Below are 19,710 nucleotides of genomic sequence, written 5' to 3'. Positions count from 1 at the left end.
TTCTTTTAATAACCATCACCGGCAGCATCCGGAGCCGGTGGGCGGCCAACACCGACTCTGACCTGACGATGCGGAAGGTCCCGGGACAGACTGGATGTGTGAGGCCGCTGTAGAGCGTCGGGTGGAAGGAAAACAACTCGGAGCTGAGAAGCCTTCTTTGTCTGTAAATTTCTGTGAATGCAGGAGAAGAAATAAACAATAGTTTATTGCCCCCCCCCCCGCCTCCCTCCCGGAAGACAAGTGGGATCTTTCTCCCAGCCCTTCATTGTTTTTTGTGTTTTGTTTTTTTTTTGGACGCATTTGTTCACAGTGAGGTTGAATCAGGTGTTTTTTTTTTTTTGTTGTTGTTGTTTTTGTGTTTTGGAGGGGGTTGGGGTGACAGAGACAAAAGATCATCGTCTGGATCCTCAGGAGCTGATGCATGGTGCTGGAAACTGTCACTTTGGATTTCCTGCTTGTTGTTCCTCCTTGTTCGACGCATCCAGGTTGTTCAGACCTGTCAGGATCTGAGCAGGTCTCAGGGAAGATCCGAGCAGGCTGATCTCACTTGTTTGTGGATGATCTTTTGTCTGACCCTCATCTTGTGGAGGCTCTGTCGACATTTCTTTAACATGTTTAGCTCAGAGAGGCTCACAGTCCCGGATTATGTCAGCCGGCTGCAGAGAGGGCGGAGCGGATCGGGATCCGGATCCGGATCCGGATCGGACCCCAGAGCGGTCTCTCCGGGCATCAATGCCGACGTGCAGGCGGTGTTGGACACTTCGCTCCCCGCCCTGCGCTCCGCCATCAGGAGGCTGAAGTCGGCCAAGGAAACGGCGGACCAGGATGAGACCCACAGGGCCATCGCGGAGATCTTCCAGCTGGTGGAGGAGGCCTGGGTCCTGCCCACTGTGGGACGTCAGGTGGCCGAGGAGATCTGCAACAGGATCCGGCTGGATGGGGGCCTGGAACTGCTGCTCCAGCTGCAGCTGACACCGGCTGTGGAGATCACTTATGAGTCTGCAAAACTGCTGGAGCAGATCCTGATTTCAGAGAACAGGTACACCAGCGCTGTCACAAAAATGACCTCACATTTATGGATAGCTTATTGAGAATTTTAGGTTTGTGCTTTCTTTGCACAGGAAAAACAACAACAACAACAACAACAAAAGCATTCTAATGATCTTTAACTTTAAAAATGTTCTCATCAGATTATTTTCAGCTATCTTGGGTGTTTTTCTTTTAATTATCACACGAATCACATGAATGTCAACATGTCACTTAAGTTTTACCAAAATAATATTTACATTTCTAATGACAGAGATTATGTAGCTCGTATAGGCCTGGGGGTCATCCTCAACCTGACCCGACAGCAGGAAGACGCCCAGCTGGCTCGCAGTGTCTCCGGGATCCTGGAGCACATGTTCAAGCATACTGAGGAGACATCCATCCATCTCATCTCCAACGGTGCCCTGGATGCCCTCCTGTTCTGGTGCCGGGGCACTGATCCCACTGTGCTGCGACACTGTGCCGTGGCCCTCGCTAACTGTGCCATGTATGGAGGCCACCACTGCCAGCGGTGGATGATTGAGAAACAGGCAGCCGAGTGGCTCTTCCCGCTGGCCTTTTCCAAAGAGGACGAACTTATTCGCTTCCACGCATGCCTGGCTGTAACATTGTTGGCTGCAAACAGAGAAATTGAGAAGGAGGTTGTGAAATCTGGGACCCTGGAGCTGGTGGAGCCTTTCATTGCCTCTTTGGATCCAGATGATTTTGCCCGCAGCTTACTGGACAGCGCAGACTGCATGCAGGGAAAGACGGCGGCTGATCTGCAGCATCTCTTGCCACTACTGGATGGCACAAGAGTGGAGGGAAAGTGCATCGCGGCCTTTTACCTTTGTGTTGAAACCAGCATCAAGTCTCGCCAACGCAACACGAAGGTACAGTGACTGTCCATTTTCTATATAATTCAGAAGTACAGGCTGCGCCGCATGGAAGCTTTGTTGTCTTGGCAGCTTGTCTTTGTCTCAAGCATTTTAAACTGTCATCCATTTCATTTCAAGATATTTCAAGAGATCGGAGCTGTGCAGAGCCTGAAGAGAATCGTCATGTATGCCAGTAATGGTACAGCCTGTGGACTTGCCAAGCGAGCGCTGACCATGATGGGTGAGGAAGTGCCAAAACGTATCCTCTCATCTGTTCCCAACTGGAAAACCTGTGAGGTGCAGAGGTGGCTGCAGCAGGTTGGCTTCAGTACTTATTGTGACCGTTTCCAGGTGAGTTAAGTAATAAAGACATTGCATCATTGCAATGTGGGCATCTACACATTCGTTCCTCTACAAGCTCAGCTAAATAGTCTGTCTTAATATGCAGGAGCTGCAGGTGGACGGAGACCTCCTGCTTAACATCACAGACCAGGATCTGAGCAGTGATCTGGGCATGACCGCACGCCTCACCCGAAAAAGGAAAGCGGTAAACGCTCTTTAGCCCAAGTACGTGGATGTACGCAAAACTAGTTTCATTCACTATTTCCATTTAACTCTGCAGGTTTCTGAGAGATCTACGTGTGTTGAAAACTTACGCCAACTACTCAACGTGTGACCCCAACAACATGGCTGACTGGTTAGTTGATGTGGACCCCCGTTTCCGTCAGTACACTTACGGTCTGGTCCAATCAGGAGTGGACCGCAACACCATCCCGAGCCTTACTGATCAGCAGCTCCAGCATGACTGTCACATAGACAATGGAGTCCACAGAGCAAAGATACTATGTGCGAGCCGCAGGCCTTTAAAGCCCTGCCATACAGACGCCCAGCCTGCAGGGCCCGACGTCTTTATAAGCTACCGCCGAACGACTGGGTCCCAGCTGGCGAGGTAAGGACTCAAACAGACCTAGAAAAAGAGGATATTCATGAGGAGGAAATGGTTCAATTGGAGGAAACAAGAATCAGATGTACGTGGCTAAAAGGCAATTTTTTTTCTGTATCAACTCTTAGTAAAAGTTTTGTTTCCTGGTTCAAGCCTCCTGAAGGTGCACCTGCAGGTTCGAGGATACAGCGTCTTCATAGATGTGGAAAAGCTGGAGGCCGGAAAATTCGAAGACAAACTGATTCAGAGCGTACAGCAAGCACGCAACTTCATCCTGGTTCTGTCTGCCAATGCACTTGACAAGTGCATGGGTGACGCTGCCATGAAGGACTGGGTGCACAAGGTCAGAGGTTTCCATATTAAAATGTTGGGTCCAGTCACATTAAATCTTTGCTTAGAAGCCCACAATACAAAGAGAGTTTTTATTATTAGTATTTTAGAATTTAGAATTTAAAAATTGTAGTCCTGATTCGGGAACTGGGGTTAATCATATGGACATAAAATTCCTTTATTTACCATTGCGTATTACTTTTAACCTCTTTCACTCTCACTTATATCCTACTTGCCCAGGACTGATAGTTTAAAGTGTGTATGGAATTTTATCAATTTAATCAACTGTTGAAATTCATATTCCAAATGCAAAAGTCTTTTCACTTTTTTTCCTTTATGGGTGATTCTAGTCGTTTGTGCTCTTACATGATGTCATGTTTTAATAGCTCTTTGGCTCCAAAAAATTATTTAATAAAATGATAATTTATCTTGCAGGAAATAGTCATGGCCCTGGCTGGTAGGAAGAACATCATTCCTGTAACAGAAAATTTTATGTGGCCAGACCCAATGTCTCTGCCAGAGGACATGAGAGCAATACTCAACTTTAATGGCATCAAGTGAGTAGCTGATCTCTGTGTCTCTGGGACACTCTGGGAAGTTCGCCGACTGCCTCAGTGGGCGACCTAACCATTCTCACTAGGAGGTTGTTGTGATGCTACAGTTGTTCTCTGTGAAATCATAAATCTTTCAAAGCCTCATATGTCTTACATGAAAATTTAAACAATACACGGGTTCATTTTTCATTGTTTGTGACAGGCAAGTAGCAGTGCTGTAAAATATCCATTTAGGATTATTTGCTCCCAATGCCCATCATTAAAATGCCTGTCGCCTTCTTTTGCCACAGATGGTCCCACGAGTATCAGGAGGCCACGATTGAAAAGATCATTCGCTTTCTGAAAGGACACCCGGACCAAATTGACGGCCCAGATGCTTCCAAAGGGCAGAAAAAGAAATAGGCTCAGATAAGAAGAATTTAAACTCAGCTATAGTAGTTTTCAGTGATACCAAATCCCACATGGCCTAAGGTGGCCGGCAGCTTCAACTGCTTTGCCCAAATGCATGTGAAGTGAATTTGATCATGTGTTGATTACACGCTCATATTAAGGCATTATATAATGTATTGAAAAATGATAAGTTGCATTATAGGAGGGAATGGAGATTATTGGTGCCAAACTCCAAGCATTAAATGTTAGTATCCTCACATTGCAATAAATGTGTAGTCAGGTACAATATGCCTTTTGACTCTCAGGAAAAGATATATAATAGATCAGCTCTCACTGGCACCCAGCAAAATCATCTACAACTATTCTGGAGGCATTTACTAACACTTCACATCATTACAGTTATTTAACCGATAAATGAAATATGCACAGGACCAAAGCAGGTTGTGCTTTATTTTTTTGCTCGGGGTTTTAAGTTGGTGAGGCTGTTATCTAAGCTGAAGGCATACTGTACAGAGGGCTACATACTCTGTGACTGCACACCTGATTTTACTAAACACAGATATAAGGAGCGCACAAACAATGAAAAAACATGCATATAGTATTAAATGTTTGCTTTCTCCCTAAAAGTGGAAAGAAAAAATGATATTCCTATTAATGTACCTTAACTCGTTATTGCTCAAAACGCGCCAGTAACTCCAGTAAAATGATCATAATGCCACATGTTTGACAGTGTCTTGTTGGCTGTTACAACATAGTGCTATATATTAAACTATATTTAATCCTGTCAGTGGTTTTATTCACCAGTGTTTAGCAATTATTTGTCGGCTTTACAATTGAAGAGTCACCGTTGTTACCTCAATCAAAGCATATAAGCAAACAAACAAAAAAAAAAAAAGAGGCCTGGGGGAGTGACAAATAACTTCTATAGCTGCGTAAATAAATCAGCAAGAAAAGAAGGACATCCTGCTTTGATGAAGTAAATACCTGATGAAGGAGTCATCGAGATGTGTTGGTCACGTATTGCTCTTTAAAATTGCATTGCTGCACCATTAATGCAAATGCTGTTCTACAGGGATTTTATCTGAGTTTGCCTTAATATTGTTTGCCTCCAGTGTCCCCCTTAAAACATTTATTACAAATGCTCAGTGTAATTTCTTTCAATTAAACACAGGATTGCATTTGTCTTTTATTCTTTTTTTAATCAACATGTATTTTTAATTTTTTCAGTGTGAAACACAGATGAAGGTCCCTTCATTTCAAACAGGCTCAAAAAATAAAACATGTTATTAAGATTTACCGATGAAATCATTTATTTGTTGTTCACTTATTTTCGTGTGATATGATCTTTATATCGTCTTTATATATAGATTATTTTAGAGACGTGGTGTCTAAAATAATCAGTTTTCTTTAAACAGGCAAAATGATTCTAACTTACTATTATTATGGCAACAAATTGAAATTTTTATTGCACAGTATCTGAATATTGGTTATGATCAACAATCTAACCAAACTGCTGCCTCGAAAAACAATCTACCAGATTAATTCACCGAAGTTCAGTTAATACTTCACTTAACCTTGTGACTTCCCTCTGTGCATTTTAAAGCTGATTCGATAGCTCTTGTTCCCTCAAATTGCTACTAAGACATGACCCCTGTGTGCATGATGGATTTGGGCCTGAGCTCTGGGACTATCCAGTGTTGTTTGTGGTGGTGGTAGAGAGAGAGGGATGTAACTCAGTAATCCATTTTTACTGCAGCAGTTTTGTCCTTGACAGTTTCTCTGCTGTGGATTACTGATTGCTGGGTTTTGACACTTTTGCCACAGGTGTCCTATCCGCTTACAGGATAACGCCACGAATAAGACTAAGACAAAAAGACCACATACAAATGCTTGGATTATTTACCTGAGTAAAAGTACTAATGCCACTGCTAGTTCTGCAATCAGAACTCTACATAAGTCATGGCGTAAAATGATCAGCAACAGCATTTTACATAAAATGTTAGTATGAAGTAAGGAAAATGTAAAATATAAGTATCAATTATTCAAATATTACGCAAAAAGTACAGAATCAATTTACACCAATGTTATCGTGAGTAAAGTAGCTAGTGTTAGTATGACAGCAGACTACTAACAATGAACAATCAGTAAACTCTGAAGATCTGTATGTGGTGTAGATTACTGCATATAATTAAAACATTATTGCTTTGTATTCATGGTATCTTGTTCATTACACCATTTATAAGGGTCATGATTAGAGTAAATTAACACTGCGCTTTGGAGTTTTCAGGGATCAGCATCCATTCATCAATACAGAGGGGGTGCTTCAATAACGTCAGTCTGGAGGCTGATCCTTCATCCTTTGGCCTAGATGATTTAGGTGTGACACCTTATCACAGGTGAACATGGCGTATGTCTCTGGGTCCGACCTGCTCACCTCTCCCACTGACAGCAGGACAAACTTCATCTCTGCCCTCTGCATTTCTTCAGGTCAGGAAGTTGTGGCGTCTCTGTGGTTTCTTCTCTGGTCTAAACATTGAAGGGTCCTAGAAAAATAGAAAGGATCATTTTACAAGGAATAGATTTCTATTTTCTGTTTTTTCAAAGGCATTTGTTGAGAGTTCCTGTTTTTTTTTTTATAGAAAACAAGGAAAAGAGGGTCAATGAGACATGAGCAGACCCTATAATTCCAGCAGGGATGAGGAGGATGATGGCAGCAAATAGGAAGGTAAAGCCCTTCATGAAGTGCAGTGTGGCTGGGTAGAGCGAGTTGAAGACACCACTTCCCACCAGAAAACATAAGCTCTCAACACAGGCGACCGAAGCAAACAGGGCACCTGAAGGAAACAGACTATTACTGTACGTAAATCCTGTTAGGCTCCTCTTCACGGTCTGCCTTTCCAATAAAACAGCACACTGTATAACGAAACCAAATATTCTTAATTCACTAATTCAAATAATACAAAGTGGGCATTACTGAGCTTGCTCCCTTTCCAAAATTGTTGAATACAATCCTCAATTTTTAAATCATTGTCACTGTGAAGGCAAGTTAAACATGTGGAGTATTGCACGCGATCACTGACCTTGTTCTGATGGGTCCACTAACTTTGAAAGCTTTGACCTGAGCACGGGCGTCACAGCCATAAAGAGGAAACACAGACCATAACCTGGTGACAGACAAATGAACATATGCTTACTTGGATGCAAAAGTAATTTTCCAATGGAAGGAATGTATTTATTTAACTTGTCATTAATAGTCATAGTAAATGTGAAGTGAAAATATTTCATGTTTTGCAGTAACAGTCCAAAAATTATTAACATATATATAATAGAATAGAATTGTGTGTATGCATTAAGATGGTGTACTGAGCACTATGAAACTGATTGCTGTAATCCATCCAACATGCAAATTTAAACTTTGAGAATCATGTTAATTATCCCCTTGGGCTATGAACAGAAACATTTGACAGAATCTGGTTCAAATCTGCCATTAAAGCTTTTTTTTTTTTTTTTTTTTTTTTTTTTAAATTGGCTGGTATTTAGGTAGCCACAACACACTCGGCTTGATGACTTAATCTGTCTGTTACTTGCTGAGCAGCACTCACAGCAGCATATTTCTAATAATGTGAGATCATTTTCACCATAAAGGACATAAAAATTGTACATGGAAATTCTGATTTCTGTGCTTAATTTTGGAGTAAGCCTTTTGAGGTCATCTCACATGTGTTGTCCTTTATTGAACGAGAAATATTTTTAACCATCCAAATAAATTGAAGAACTCTCTTTACAAAACTCACTTCAGAGCCTCTCACCTGTGAACATGAGTTGGGTGGTGTCAGCGACAGAGAAGACCACCAGTCCAGCAATATTGGAGGCCAGACTGACCAGGGCCACCCAGGAGTCCTGCAGGCAGCACTGCATGATTTTCAGCCCCAGCAGACTGCTCAGGTAGGCCAGGTTCTGTGCTGCTGATCCATAGCCAATGAGGATCGGTCCCCAGCAGAGCGGGGAGCTTAGCTCATATAACACGTACAGCTCCCTGCTGCCCGAGTGGATGGTCACCACCAGGAAGAAGCACAGCGTATAAAGCCAAAGCTTGCATCTGTGAAATCTTCCACCACCTTCACTGCTACTGCCTCCTGTTGAGTAAAGGTGCCAGACAGCCTTGTGGTGGCGTGTGGTGAAAAGCTTCGCACGTGGGTCTGGCGAGACAGACTCACGGACAAAGAGGGAAGCATACAGAGCCGCAGCCAAGTTGGTGGCCAGGACCAGCCAGAATGGATTGATATACCTATACACAAGCATTAACATTAATCTTTACATTCACCACTTAAGATAACAAAGACTTGATTTGATTGATACTTCTCCAAATACTGTGACTACAACAACACACGTTTCTTACCCCTGTGCACGTCGCCACTGGCCACCAATAATGCTGGCCAGCATGCCAGAAAGACCCAGACAGGCCTCGAGCACCGCGACCCTGAAGGTGCGGGACCTTCTGTTACTGGTATCAGCGATGTACGAGAAGCAGCCAGCAAGGATAGCACTGAAATCACCAGAAAGGCCACTGAGCACTCTGCCCAGCAGGAAGTAGCCCACAGGCAGCTTCAGGTACATCACAATTAGGTAGACCACTGCCTGCAGGGCCAGTCCAAGGTTGGGGAGGATGAGAATGGGCCTGCGACCTGCAAGGTCACTCCACGAGCCCAGCAGAGGCACCACCAACAAGCCAACGGAGAAGCCCCCCAGGTTGATGTACAGGTTCCAGTGGGCTGTGAGGATGTCAACCTCCTGGAAAAAAAATTATTAAAAAAGAAATTCTTCATTCATCCAGACCACATAAAAACAGGCCCAGATCAGGAAACCCCAACAAACGTCATGACATGCCTACACTAGACTGACAGATGAAGGTTTTCAGCTGTCAAGAAAAGTTAGAAAAACTATTTCACAGCTTGTTCACACTCATATCTGAGCTGTGACTGACTTCACTGTTGAGCCCTGAGTAAAGAGAATATAATGTTTTATGAATGAATGCATGAAGACGTTTATCGATGTGTTCATCTGTGCATTTCTGAATGTTTTTGTTGGTAACTTCTCGTGTTCATCCGTGTTTTGGTTAGTATTTGGGCTGATTCTGTCCCCGGTACCTCCTGCAGGGGGTCAGGGGTCACGGAGCTGTTGCTGCAGCCGGACCTCCGGGTGCCGTTGTAGCCGAGGTCCTCGCTGATCCGGTCCCGCAGGTACTGAGTGGACAGGGGGGTCTGCAGGACCAGAGAGAACATGGACAGGAACAACACCGGCTCCACCGACACCGGCACCGGGCACCGGGGCGGCGGTCTCACTGAGACCGCGGCCGCCGCTTCGTCAGAGCCGTCTTTGGCAGCCGGTCGGTCCGACTCCTGGTCCGCCGCCGACGTGACAGCCAGGAGGTCGCCGGGAAGGATCGCGGTGGTGTCGGACTCGTCCATGTCGAACCGGACTCACCGTGAAGCATGAACCGTGTCGTTGTTTCCAACCTTTTTTTATTTATTTATTATTTTATCTTTTATTATTATTTTCAGTCGGAAATCAAACGTGGAGCTCCTCTGGAGCGCCGGGACGAGCTGCGGCTAGCTAGCGCCTCATGCTAACGCTAGCTACATTTAGCTCCGTGTTTTGTTGTGTTAAAGTCGAAACGCTGAGCTCAGCAGGGTGAAGGAGGAGACACACAAAGCTGAAACTCAGCAGCACGAAGGAGGAGACACACAAAGCTGAAACTCAGCAGCAACGTGTGGATGAAGAGGTCAACTACACCGAAGTTCATTTTCGCTTCACCGGCCTTCAACTGCGGCTACAAGTGTCGTTGGTAACTTTTTGTTGAAGCTAAATCTCATCTTGTCCTGCACACACTACCTCTTATTTTACTTGGTCACATGTTTATTTCATTTTAATCACGTTTTTACACGTTCATATTCATACTAGACAGTCATACAAAGCAATTACCATAAAAAAAGAGATAATACTATATGTAATCTCTGAGGGCATATATTATATATTATATATATGTAAATTGTATTTCTCTAAATCTAAATCTATTTCTTTTTCACTGATTCCCTCTTTCGCTGCTGCGAAACTGTAAATTTCCCCACTGTGGGACAAATAAAGGTATATCTTATTTGTCCCTAAGTAGATTATGTGCATATGTAAGGTAACAGTATTATCCATTCTGTCTCTGTGACGTTTCACCGTACAGATTGAAGCACGCTCTGGTTTATCTCAAAGCCAAAACACCCAACAGTTTTTTTATTCTGGATCTATCAGCAGGCTGGAAGGACGAGCTGGTTTGTCTACATTGCAACCGTGAATCCTTTCGCTGGAATTGCACCATTGTTTTTGAGTTAACACCCACACTAGTTATGCACACAGTCTTGAACCCTGCTATCTGTTGAAACTGTTTTTTTTTTTTTTATGGCCTCTTCAAAGCAGAATAACACTATACTTGACACTTTGTTGTTTTTGTAAGACATAATTAAGGGCTGTGTTGTTGGGTGGTGTTGCAGAGGCATGTTTGGTGTTTTTCTATTTCAAATGAGCAAATTCCATCAAGAGCATTGGCTCAAATTAATTTTAAAACCGCCAAATTAGATGTCTCTATAATAAGCCCTTGTTGTTTTGTTTCCTAGTTCTTACAGGTGTAATTCACCAAGCTGAACGGCTTGTTTTTATCGGACTAAAGAGCCGAGAAATGGGCAAGTTCAGAGGTTGAAGTGAAAACAGAAGAGAGAGCTGAGTTGCGCATTTTACGGTATACAGACTGTTAAGTGAAGTAAAATTTTGCAAGTATAATGCTCATGATTATCATAGCAGGCTTTCTGATGATCACCATTTTTTTTTATCCTTTACACCGGATGCATGCAAAGCAGCTGTGCCCTCTTGCTATCAAGATCGAAAAGATATGTTTTTCTGTAAATTATTGCTCTTGGCTGCTTTATCTACACTCTTCTTAACACATGGAGACACACCTTGTACATGCAGGCCCTTGCCCCAAAGTTAATTTTTAATCTTTTTTTGTATATACTAGTATATATGCTGCGATTTACTGTCGTTTAAATAGAAGGGGATATTGCTATTTACGTTTTCTCTTTAACTGTTCAAAATTTTTGGATGTCCATCACACGTTGTGTATCATGACTGCATTTCTTACTTGGCTGTGGAGGTATAGGAATTACATTGTGATAGTCCTGACACCTCTTCTACTTCTGCCTCTGCCACTGATCATCCCAACATCAGTAAGAACATGAATGCATGTGTGGTGGTTTGTTTATTTTTTTTTCTGTTGCAAGAGACATCTGCAGGCTGAAATTGTATTGAGTAAGGATGCGCTCTTTGCGTGCGTTTTGAGTGTAGAGTAGTCACATTATTTCCAATGTCATGTACATTATAGATTCTATTTCTCTCAAACATGTTTCCAGCAGTGTTGGCCAGGATGCCGTGTAAGTAAAACTGTTGGCAGACTGCTGCTTTACTCTTTATGGGTGAAATCAACTAAAGACCTATAAAATTGTTGGTGTTTGAGGAAAATCAGCTTGATAGGAGAAGTCAAATATTTGTTTGCGTCAAATGTCTAAAAAGTGTTTGTCTGTTGTTAAAGAAGAAATGGCATTCCCAGTTCGACTTCAATGCACATTTAGATTTTCGGGGTTTTCACACTGACTCAAATTAATTGATAGATATGTCCCTGTCTTTATCAAAACACAGGACAATATCCAAATATAAACCTGAAGATAAGACTACATTATCATGTCTGATCTCTGACCTTTGGTGCTTTGATGCGCTATCCAGCTCTAAAATGTAGTACAGATAATGCATCATAGTGGTAGGAGATGTTGTTTTAGTGATAGAATATGACATAAAGATTTGATTTTGTGGAGATTTGAAGTTAATGAGGCAGATTTGGGAGACTCTGCTGTTATCGCCTTCGTAATGAAAGGGATTTTAAATTCTTCTTCTGAGGGTTTTCAAAAGAGAATCCAGGGAGGCTGCAGACACAAGTTACTAGAGAAGAAGCCAAACAAATTAAATGTAATTAATGGTGAAGAAGTTAACAACTGCATATTATATATATATATATAGTCACAAGAAATTTGCTGGGGAGTTTTCATTAATGTATCATAGCTGAGAATTAGTATTTGGAACCAAATAAAGAATCTGCTTTCTAAATTGCTAATTCCACATTCAAGTATGCTTGTAAAAAAAATAGAGAGGCATATCAGGCCTTTTAGTTGGACTGCTCCAAATTTATCCAGATTTGAGGCAAATTGAAAGAAGTGGGCTTTGATAATCAAAAAGGACCATAGAAAGCATCCTAGAAGTATATCGATTTGGTTACTCTGTGTCCTTAGCTGTAAAATGTCCCAGAGTGACCCTTTGTTCCCTCTAATCTTGGAGCATGATAAATTGATGTTCAGAGGCACATTTGGTGCAATTAAATGAAAGATCAAAGACCGCAACCTCTGTCCTCTTCAGCTTGTCTCATTGTTTGTCATTTAAACAGATATTCTTTAATCTTAATTCTTTAATTACTGTCTAACATGACAGAAGACAATACAACTGCAAATGCTAAATTAGATGATACTGTAGCTTAAATTTGTGTTACTACGAAATGTTATGCCATTTTTAATAGCTGTCTCCAAATCTGTCAACTGCAAAATGCTGCATTGTCTAGTATAATTATCTAAGTTTTGCCTCCAAAAAAATGACTACAGTTATCTACAGAGAATGGCTAAGCTAGTTCTCCTTTAGGGCTTTATGTCTACTTGGGCAGACATTACCAAGACTAGTGTCAAGGCTATTAGACAAGCCGTCACTATGTATGTGAATAATGTTGGGTAACACAGACCTTATTTGTCATTACAGGAAGCAAAATGTGGCTTTGTGATAATCCTCATGGCACTGTACTGGTGTATGGAGTGTATTCCTCTGGCTGTGACTGCCCTGCTTCCTGTCATTCTGTTCCCCATGATGGGAATCATGGAGTCAGATGAGGTATTTCTACTTATAGACCAGTTACAAATTTGGCCATAGTGGCATTCATTGAACAATGTATTTTTCCTCATTCTTAGAATCAGTTTCACACTCTATCATGAGACTGTTTGTTGTTATTCGCCTTTTTTCCCTCTCAGGTGTGTATCCAGTACCTGAAAGACTCCAACATGCTCTTTTTCGGTGGGCTGCTCGTAGCCATTGCTGTTGAGCACTGGAACCTCCACAGAAGGATTGCCCTTCAAGTGCTGCTTTTAGTTGGGGTGAAGCCATCTCTGTAAGAATATATATACATACACTGCAGCTACAATATGCATTGAAGCATGCTACCATGCTGACAATGCCCTTTCACATGACATTCAAGAAAAAAATGTTTTGATAGGGTTGACTCAAGTGTGAATCAAATCAATTCAAATGTTTTCTTCAACCTTCACCTCCTCATCTAATATAATCACTTGTTTTTGTCCTCCCCAGTTTGATGATTGGTTTCATGATCACCACGGCTTTTTTGTCCATGTGGATCAGCAACACAGCTTCTACAGCCATGATGCTGCCCATCGCAAATGCCGTGCTCCAGCAGCTATGTGACACAGAGGCCAACGCTGAAGAGAGGAACTGTCGTCTGACTGCTGTGAGGGATGGTCAGGAAAACCGGGCATTTGAGCTTGATGACTCCAAAGAAAGCGATGATACGAAGTTTAAAGCCGGTGACAGCAGCGTCAACATGGGTGTGTGTGTGTTGGTCTTTTACTACTTTTCATATTAATATAGCTATAATGATGATAATAATAATAATGTAATAGTTACTTCAAATAGATTATCTAATTAAGGAGAGGAAAATAAAACAGATTAAGTAAGTTCACACAGAAATGTCAAACCAAACTTTTACTGAACTCCTTTAAGAACTTAGTTTTTTAATGAGTTCAACAATTACAGACTATGACAAAGTCTAAGACCAAACAGTACATTTAAGTAACATACTGGACACTTAAACAATTGTGATCATCTTCCCAAGCTCCCAACACTGTTCCTCTGGAGGTTTGTGAGAGGAGTCCAGTGGAGGAGCAGCGAAAACTGAAGAGGGAGGAAAAGTATACAAAGCTGTTAAAAGGCATGAGTCTGAGTGTTTGCTATGCTGCCAGCATTGGAGGGACAGCCACCCTCACTGGAACCACACCCAATGTCATCCTCAAGGGCCAGATTGATGAGTAAGGGTTGCATACACGAAAACAACACAACGCTCTCTACAAAAGCCTAATAAACAAATTGCAATTTTGAAATCAGTTCTGAGGAAACATTTTTAGACTGGACAATTTATTTGTATCTAACACACAATGTGAACTCACAAAAATTTTGTAAATGTGTATTTGCAAAATAGTGTTAGGTTCAGCAGGTGATTGCTCATTTATGTATGTTTGTGTAGGTTGTCAGCCATCCAGTTAATGGCTTTAACTGCAACTGAACGATGTTTCATCTCTCTCTCTGAAACGTTTCTTCAAGTCAGTCATTTCAGAACTGATAAAGCCCTTAGCTTAAGAGCTCAAATGTCTTAAAAAAAAAACTTATTTAACTTGTCGAGTAAGTTGTAAACTTGTTTCTCAACACAGTCCACTTTAATGTTTGATAATTAATTTCTGTTTCTTTCAACATCATTAACAGACTCTTTCCAGAGAATGGAGGTATAATCAACTTTGCAAGTTTTTTTGGCTTCTCATTCCCCAACATGGTGCTGATGCTCGCTCTGTCTTGGTTGTGGCTGCAGTTTATGTTTTTGGGCTTCAAGTAAGTTTCATGGACTGGTGTTATTCTCTATGCTTTTACCTTTACCAACATTTTTTTTACATTGCCAAAAATAGTAATACATTTTCATGGCGTTATTCCAGTTTTAGAGAGTCCTTTGGGTGTGGCACAAAGAAAGATGGCGACTTGGAAGCTTACCGGGTAATCAAAGATGAATACAAAAAGTTGGGCAGGATGAGCTTCGCTGAGAGTTGTGTGTTGGTCATCTTCACGCTGCTGGTTCTTATGTGGTTTACCAGGGAGCCCGGGTTTATACCTGGCTGGGCCACTGTGCTCTTCAACAAAGACAAGTCGTGAGTACAATCATTGTTCCACAAGTTTCCATGACTCCTAAATGAAAAATCTGCAGACATAGATGGAAAAGAGCAAAAGTGGAGTGGGGACATCTGTCCAGCGTTTGTTAATCACTAAATATTTGTCTTCAAAGTCTGCAAAGTATTTGTTGGTGTGTTGTATCTTTGAGCATAGGTCCAGTTTTAGTTGGTTGATTGGAAGCTTGTGAATCAAGATTAAATCAATGTTAAAAAATGTAATGTTAACAAAAGATGTCTTGTGTGCTGTTTGTCAACAGGTATGTCACCGATGGCACTGTGGCCATGTTTATGTCATCACTCCTTTTCTGCATCCCATCCACTTTTCCCAGGTGCCAGTCCAGGCATGGTGGGTCATCTTTTAAGTTGTTATGAATTTGTGCAACAGGGGCACAGACTAACCATGAGTATGTTTGGACAACACAATAGGAAGTGGTCATTTTCTGTTTGCAGAAAGTCTGTCACATGATGACAGTGCACTTTTAGAACAATTTCTGTGCTTCCTATCTGTGTACTACAACACACAAGGATACAATAACCTCAATAGCTTTTACTGTCCCTGACAAGTCCATCTCGCTGATTCAGTGTTTTGTAGTAAATGTCATCCACACTTCTTTCTAAGCTGTAGCCTGATAGCCCCAAGGTCAAGTCTGTGCAATAGCACATGCTGCACTGATCCTTAGACAACTACTTTTGTATCAAGGGTAGTTTTTTTTCTCCCTTGGTAACTTAAGTTAAGCGTGTCCTGCTGCTGCCTTTAACCTACAAGCTCTTTGCTGCTCCTCAAAATGTGAAGTGTTTTGGACACAGAGAAGTGACACCATGATTAACATGCTTTTAGTGTGAGAGGTTTTGTGCAGACTTTGAGGTGCCAAAGTCCATTTCTCACCTTGGAAAAAAGAAAAATGTATTTGAAAGTGAATGACACGAGCTGCAGCGCCACATTTTAAAATTATTTTTCAACAAGTGCTTTTGTAAATCCTGATAGTTTACCACTTTATCAGGCTTCTTTTTATCTTCTAAGGTTTTTCTTTGTAGTCTCGTATCTGTAGTCAATAAAAGCTTTTACACACTTGGGTTAGATAGATAATTATTTATGAGTGTCCTGAACAATAGTTGCTTGCTTTAACAGACGCGCCTGCCGAAGCCCATTCAGCTCTGCTTACTTGGGACGTTGTCCATGAAAAGATGCCTTGGAACATCCTTTTACTTCTGGGTGGAGGTTTTGCATTGGCTCATGGGAGTGAGGTAATGCAGATGATCAAGATTTCATTTTTATAAGTGAAAGCTTTTCTAGAAATGTCTCAGTGCTGACATCTGTTTTCCTCTACTTGGTAAAGAAATCTGGCCTGTCACAGTGGCTGGGAGAAAGTCTGATACCGCTGCAGAACATCCCTCCTTTTGCCATCTCCATTTTGCTGTGTCTGCTGGTCGCCATGTTCACTGAATGTTCCAGCAACACTGCCACCACCACTCTGTTTCTACCGATACTGGCCTCCATGGTGAGACAGCCAAAGTTTTAGTCTCATATACATGCAAGTGCAGAAAAACTGCTTATAGCACCATGTTTCCAATACAATTTCAAGAAATCTTTTCTTTAGGAAGTATAATTAAATAAGAATTACAGATTTCATTGCTTGTAGACATTGCTTTTTGAAGAATTACCACCAGAATTAAAAGCTCTGAGGGTCATTCAATATTCATACCCAATTATCATCCGTATGAATTTGCTTCTAGGCCACTGCCATTAAGATACACCCGCTGTACATCATGTTTCCCTGCACCATTTCTGCTTCGCTGGCTTTTATGCTGCCTGTGGCCACTCCACCCAACGCTGTTGCCTTCTCCTATGGCAACCTTAAAGTTATGGACATGGTAAGACCTTTCAGAAACTAGAAACCATGAAACTGTGTGTGTTGACATACATACAGTGTTTTGGATAAAGGCTACTATCCAATTTTAGATGAGCAGCTTATATTAATCCTTATATCTAATCAGTATTATGTATTTGCATGCACACAATTTTCTGAATATCACCATGGAAACTGAGCTTAGGCAGGCTAAGAAGCAAATACAACATATACATGGTTCAGTAGCTCGAGAAATTGGTATTAATGTGATTAGATTAGTATAAGACCTTTGTGATGTTGCTGACTAAGCACTGGACAAAGGTCCAACTATCATTTTGTTCATGATTTATTTTTCTGGTTGTTGCAGGCTAAGGCTGGATTCATTCTAAACTTTGTGGGAGTCATAACCATCAACATTGCCATTAACACGTGGGGTGTGGCGATCTTCCAGCTGAATACCTTTCCCAGTTGGGCTAATGTCACCAAAACACCTTGAATATTAATTTGTGAAAAGGGAAAAAGGGGAGAGAGAGGAAGAAAAATACCATCTAATCCATCAGGACCAGCAGAAGACTTAGAGGACAGAAGGTCTTCGTGCACTGATGCAGATTAATACAGCTTGCTTTCCTTAGAAACCAATTGGTCATACTGGCTGGAAAAAGCAGAGCACCATTTTCATATGATTTATGTGAAACAAGTTAGTTGGGATAAAGCATCTGTTGCACCGTCAACAAAGCAGAAGTCAGTATTTTTTATATCCAATACAGACATTTTATTTTCCACCTACATAAAATATTATTTAAAAACAATTATTTATGGAAAATAAATTGAATGGAAATGCATTGATATTCTGATTTGTTATTGCCTTTTTAACAAAGAGTGTGCTACTATAATAAACTTAAAGCAATGCAATGAAATGTCATATCTATGTACCTTCTTAAACAATGGATGATCGCGTGTCATTGTCCTCTGGCTGTGGAGATCTGTAGTCTCAGTGAAGGTAGCCTGGAGAGAGAAACATGAACATCCCCAGTTTATGTGGATGCTTAAAGAAAATTATACTTACTTGAAAGCTTGAAAGCTATTGAGGCTAATTTGTTTTTCAATGCAAGAAAACTCATGTTCCAAAAATAAAAAAAAAGGAAAAAGGTAAATATTTGGAATAGAGAAGCTGCCGGTTCAAGGATACACTGTAGTAGAGACAGTTGAATTTAATGATGGGCTCAGATCTAATTCCCAGCTAGAGGATTAGGAACACCGGCTAACCAACTGATTTAAAGAGATCCAAGAGCACAGAAAATCCTTTCAGGGGGTCAGTGTGGGAGGAATGCAAATTATTACAGGTAAGAAATCAATTAGAGAAAACTGACTGAAAATATTTGGTTGAGCTCCTTGGCAGGGGCCTGTATTTCTGCTGTATGTGAAGGTTTGGAACAAAATGGATTTCGAAAATGTGAATCTACAGCGAGGTCAGAGTGTAAGCAGTTTTAAAATCAATGTTTTTGTTCAACCTAGTGACCATACTTCTGCCAAAGACTGAAGAGCTGCATCATAGAAGGGAAAATCTATCTCTCCCTCTCCTGTTAAACCGGTTCTTACAGAAATGGAAATTCGTCACTGTGCGATGGATCTCTGTTATCAAAGGTAAGACGACATCTTTCTGCCGTTTGGCTTACTGGTGTTTACTCTTAAGTATTTTCATGAGGTAAATGCCAAACGAGTCCGGCTTTGGATTTTATGACGTTTTTGTCCATTTGCAACATGAAATCCTACACGGATATTGGCATTGAATCTATTTCTTAAGTTATGCAAGAAGTGGCAAGATTTAAATAAATTCAGTGCACAAGCGTCTGCAATTATCGTACTCATTGGAAAGCTTTGCCATTTGGCTGTACTAGCATTTATGATTAGGGCTTGTGATGGGGCACAAATCAGAGATTAAATAAGTGGTAATCGTGAATCTACCATACTGACAACAGTCATTTGGGGAGACAGCTGCACATTTTATTATCTCATGTCCTTGGGACAGGTAAAATAATTGTGGAATTTATATATTCTTTAACCTGAGCCATGAGGTACTGAGTGATAAATCTCACTGCCGCTCTTTGCCTCAGGCACTGAATGTTTCTCTGAATTTTTTAAAGGACACTCATAAATCATAATGTTTCTGATTGCATGAAATATGAAATCAGATCTACTGCTCATCAACATCAAGAGGATGTTTGAAAAGAAAATAATTAAAACTGTTATCTACTGAAAACCATAAAAATGGACAAATGTGTATTTCCAATTTTCCAACCTTTATTATGTTTAAAGCTTATTTCTTATTGCTTGTGACAATTTTATATCCAATAAAAAGTGTATCTTTGTGTATCCTGTGAAAAGGGGAAGCACACAAAGCTTAGTCACAACAATCCATCAACATATCACTGAAGCGCAACAGCACAGCAGTTTGACACAGTTTCAAAGCTGCTCTGTGAGGCTGCACTGAGACAGTGTTAACATGTGAGCAGATTTAAACTTTTTAGCATACTAACATTTGAAATTTAGTTGGTGCAGCTGAATCTTAAAAAAAGATCAACCAGCGAACCTCTATTCCTGGAAGAC

General features: G+C 41.2%; 3 protein-coding genes across 5 annotated transcripts; 2 read left to right on the top strand and 1 right to left on the bottom strand.

Annotated features, from left to right (window-relative positions):
- Positions 1-378: 378 nt before the first annotated feature.
- sarm1 (sterile alpha and TIR motif containing 1) lies at positions 379-5,407 on the top strand. Its single transcript, XM_029516943.1, is given in 8 exon segments — positions 379-1,039; positions 1,301-1,919; positions 2,043-2,255; positions 2,353-2,471; positions 2,527-2,853; positions 3,001-3,190; positions 3,613-3,734; positions 4,022-5,407. Coding segments are annotated over 8 exon segments (2,184 nt in total). The 5' UTR covers positions 379-557; the 3' UTR covers positions 4,134-5,407.
- Positions 5,306-9,807, bottom strand: slc46a1 (solute carrier family 46 member 1). Its single transcript, XM_029516949.1, has 6 exons — positions 9,269-9,807; positions 8,521-8,912; positions 7,931-8,409; positions 7,202-7,285; positions 6,799-6,955; positions 5,306-6,664 (listed from the first exon to the last, which is right to left on the bottom strand). Exons 1-6 carry the CDS (start codon positions 9,587-9,589, stop codon positions 6,610-6,612), a joined length of 1,488 nt encoding a protein of 495 aa, XP_029372809.1. The 5' UTR covers positions 9,590-9,807; the 3' UTR covers positions 5,306-6,609.
- Positions 9,274-18,010, top strand: LOC115052680 (solute carrier family 13 member 2-like). 3 transcript variants are annotated; one of them, XM_029516946.1, is made up of 12 exons: positions 9,274-9,966; positions 13,017-13,145; positions 13,283-13,419; positions 13,617-13,870; positions 14,158-14,350; positions 14,802-14,924; positions 15,026-15,235; positions 15,514-15,602; positions 16,386-16,501; positions 16,594-16,755; positions 16,991-17,128; positions 17,471-18,010. In XM_029516946.1, exons 2-12 carry the CDS (start codon positions 13,047-13,049, stop codon positions 17,597-17,599), a joined length of 1,650 nt encoding a protein of 549 aa, XP_029372806.1. In that variant the 5' UTR covers positions 9,274-9,966; positions 13,017-13,046; the 3' UTR covers positions 17,600-18,010. The 3 variants fall into 3 exon arrangements, with proteins under 3 accessions (XP_029372806.1, XP_029372807.1, XP_029372808.1); XM_029516947.1 differs by lacking the exon at positions 9,274-9,966 and adding an exon at positions 11,288-11,389 and having other exon boundaries at positions 13,617-13,783; positions 15,026-15,212; positions 15,488-15,602; XM_029516948.1 differs by lacking the exons at positions 9,274-9,966; positions 13,017-13,145 and having other exon boundaries at positions 13,296-13,405.
- Positions 18,011-19,710: the final 1,700 nt, after the last annotated feature.

This window comes from Echeneis naucrates, chromosome 13 (genome assembly GCF_900963305.1).
Source record: "Echeneis naucrates chromosome 13, fEcheNa1.1, whole genome shotgun sequence".
Lineage (NCBI taxonomy): Eukaryota > Metazoa > Chordata > Actinopteri > Carangiformes > Echeneidae > Echeneis > Echeneis naucrates.
Note: the sequence above shows the minus strand (reverse complement) of the source record. Positions and strands in the feature narration are given on the sequence as shown.